General features: G+C 36.2%; 1 protein-coding gene across 1 annotated transcript; it reads left to right on the forward strand.

Moving 5' to 3' along the window:
* Window positions 1-789: 789 nt before the first annotated feature.
* On the forward strand, window positions 790-3158 carry LOC107297528 (gastricsin-like; the record flags this gene model as incomplete). The annotated part of the gene is made up of 4 exons (XM_015826891.1): window positions 790-845; window positions 2099-2246; window positions 2737-2854; window positions 3012-3158. Coding segments are annotated over exons 1-4 (469 nt in total), but the record flags the coding sequence as incomplete, so codon positions are not given.
* Window positions 3159-3706: the final 548 nt, after the last annotated feature.

Here is a 3706-nt window from a genome sequence, read left to right on the forward strand (position 1 = left end):
GTATGTGTGGTTTGAAGATTTCACATTGAAAATAAATGAGTTTGATTTTTTAATCATTAAAAACATTATTTTTTTTATAAATGGTAAAAGTTACTATATTTTCTCTATTTGTAAAAATTACTGTACCATGGATAATTGCCATTGTGATGTTGGGTTTTGGTGGTACAATCCTGGATTATTTAGGGCGTCCCCAAAACAGGGTATGGATTCTGCTTGCTTATTCCAGTTCTATCTCAAAATGGATCTCTGAAATAAATTTAATCTTTCCATTTAGAAGGTTACAACAAGGAATTGTTGGGCTGCTGATATGCTGTAGGCAGGCCTTGGATGGAAACAATGTAGATTACATATCTGATTTCAGCGTGACCATATATTTTTCCATTTTAAATTCAGACCTATAGGCAAAAAGTTTCCTTCAGCCTATCTTTCAAAACACACATCAAAACTATTGTCACATGTACACGTGGAAATATTTTAAGAGAATGATGATAAGAAGAACTAGTACCAATCTCTGCCTATAGAACATTATGTAAACAGCAGCTATTTTACTGATTAAATAGGTCTACATGAGATAAGTTTTTACATGCTTTTGAGAAGAATCTTGGTATGAACTATTATGATCCATTGATAAGGACTCATATCTGACTTTGTGGAATATGTTCATGGGGGGAAAAGCCTCAACGGGGTATAAAAGAAAGGAACCTAGCATAGCAATCTTTACCTAGTGTTCCAAGTCCTTGCAGGAGCTAAAAAATCCAATTTAGCAACTGCCTTTGGGAAAAGAGGACCATGAAGTGGCTAATCCTTGCATTAGTATGCCTTCACCTCAGTCAGGCTATGATCAAGTGAGTATAGTATAACTATGTTATAGCTTCAATTGCCTTTAGATTCACTTGCTCTCTTAGTAAAAAAATGTTTCAGTTTCTCTCTCACACACAATTGTTTTCTTTCTTAAATGATTTTTAAGACTGTCTGTCTGTCTGTCTGTCTGTCTGTCTGTCTGTCTGTCTGTCTGTCTGTCTGTCTGTCTCTAATTGCTACCATGAGATATGGTGCTGTCTGTCTGCTTACCTAGCTCTAAAAAAGGAAGTCATGGGGACAGTGGACATTAGACTTGATGGCAGTGTACCTGTCTTTGAAGACCATCTGGTGGGAAACTCATGGACCTCCTTGTGCAGTTGGTTGACCATTGCTGGACTAAATGAGTCAAGGGTTTGATCCAGCAGTTCTTGTTATGTTTATGCTCTTAAGCTCATTCCATTTCTGTATTAGACTGATGTCCTTTTCCTAAAACATTCAGAAACTTTAATGCCTTTTGGCCATAGTTTCTGGAACAAAGTATGCCTTTGCACATTGTATGCCTTTGGGTATGCTATCTTAGTCTACAGTACTTTTATCTTATTTTTTTCATTGCATTTTTGCTGAAGAACTGCATCTCCAAATTTAAAAGGGTCTATGCTGAAGAATAACTGGATTTACTTTATGTTTTGGCTCAAACGTAGACAATTAGGTAGAATTTTCTTAGGGATTTAGGACTACGGCTAAAGATGTATATACTAGGATAAGTCGCTACAACTACTAGGAGATGCTCAGATGCATAATTATAATTAGGAGTAACAACCATTCTGTGTAGCTTTTATGATAAATAACATCTCTATTTCCTATGTGGATATTTTTTAGGATGATATAATACATTTTTTGTCTTGCACTGGCCAGATAATTCATCCCATTCTATCTTCTTTCTCCAAAAATAGTGAATCAGATTCTGGAATTATGCTAAGTACAGACTTAGCTTCCAGAACTTGATAGAATAGACAATATTAGAACTCTTGTTATTATTCAAATTTGTAATGCTGTTGTAGTATAGTAGAGTTGAAAGGGGGACATTGGAGTTCCTCAGTCCGATTTCATGCTCAATGAAGAAAAAATTTAACTCTTGACAGAATCAAACAGAAGTTAGCATAATTAATTAAATGATACTGAGTTCAATCTAGGTAAGCTCTTAGACCACCTACAAGATCTCAATGAAAAAAACTCAATATGGGAAGTATCTAGAGCTGCCATTTTGATTCTCTGTTTAACTGCCTACCTCACACAGAGTATCCTTAAAACGATTCAAGTCTATGCGGGAAGAAATGATGGAAAAAGGGGTCAGTGGACCACTCCTACACAAGTATTATGATCCAGCCAGCAAATACATCAACCAGTTTGCCGTTGCTGATGAGCCTCTTGCTAACTACATGGATGTGAGTATCTGGTTAGTTAAAGGAAAACTATCACAATTATGGTCAAGATGAAAACTAGACAGGAAGAGTTTACATTATTTGAGAAAATCATAGGTCTGGTTTCAATTGCAATTGTGGTATAATTTGGAAATCTGGGTAACTAACATCAAATACAGTTACATGTACAAATACATGTTACATGTACATCAAATACAGTTACATGTACCCAATTAACAATGAAGCAGGTATGAAAACCTAATTAAATTATAAATGTACTGATGTGGCTATATAGTACCTCCTTTTTTTTAAAAAAAACAACCCTATTATGAATCAGTTGGAATTGTAAAGCCATGCCCCTAAAATTTTTATATTTATATTTTTGCCTATAGACATTTCTAAAATATATTGAAGAATATGTGTACAGAATGTTCTGTTGGATGTGTTATATCCTTACATTATCAACATTCAAGTGTGGAAGCCCTGAATAATGATCATGTTTTCCTTTTTCTAGATGTCCTATTATGGAGAGATCAGTATTGGAACTCCACCCCAGAACTTCATGGTTCTCTTTGACACTGGGTCATCCAATCTCTGGGTGCCATCCATCTATTGCCAGAGTCAGTCTTGCAGTGAGTATTCTTGCTCATTCATTTAAGAATAAAAAATACACAATTTGTGGAAATGCTTTTTTTGTCCTTCACACCCATTATGATGTTATTTAAACCTGGTTTTGTTGTTGATTCAAAAGTAAAACCTTGTCTCCCCCGCTCTCATTTCTATCACCAGGCAACCATGCATTATTTAATCCCAGTCAGTCTTCTACTTATTCCAGCAATGGACAAACTTTTAGTATACAGTATGGAAGTGGTAGTCTCAGTGGGGTCTTTGGCTATGATACTGTAACGGTAAGTAGCAGTTCTCTCCAAGTGGAAAGTATTAGCTTGACTTGATACTCTTAGCACAAGACAATATTATTGTTATTATACAATGGGCAGTATTGGTTTGGTCAGTGACTGAAATCAAAATGATTATAATGATAGATGGTATCAAATCAAAATGAAATCAAAATTATTATAATGATAGTTGGTAATGAATCTTGAAAACATTCAAGCCTGCAAGTACTTAAATCTCATACATGTAGAAAGAGATTGGGGTATTTCCACTGGGCTTACCTTCTGCTGAAGTATCATGGGGTTTAGCTATTGTCCTCATATTGTTGCCTAGAATTTTGATGGATGAAGACGGGAGAGCTGCTACGGTAGCTGGTTGATGTGGATGGCACAAGGGGAACATCTAAAGCACCTCCCAATCCTTTCTGAAGATCAGTGGATCAGCCTGGGCAACACAATACCTTCACTGTTGGGGAGGGGAAAATACTAGGAGCTGGTGGTGATACAGAGTAGGAATTCAACCAGTGTTAGCCCCCTGCTCTGAGATCCCCAAATAACCTGCCTTTTGTCTTTTCCACGTCCAAGTATCCA

Source organism: Protobothrops mucrosquamatus, unplaced genomic scaffold (assembly GCF_001527695.2).
Source record: "Protobothrops mucrosquamatus isolate PMUCROS unplaced genomic scaffold, P.Mucros_1.0 scaffold3357, whole genome shotgun sequence".
Taxonomy (NCBI): domain Eukaryota; kingdom Metazoa; phylum Chordata; class Lepidosauria; order Squamata; family Viperidae; genus Protobothrops; species Protobothrops mucrosquamatus.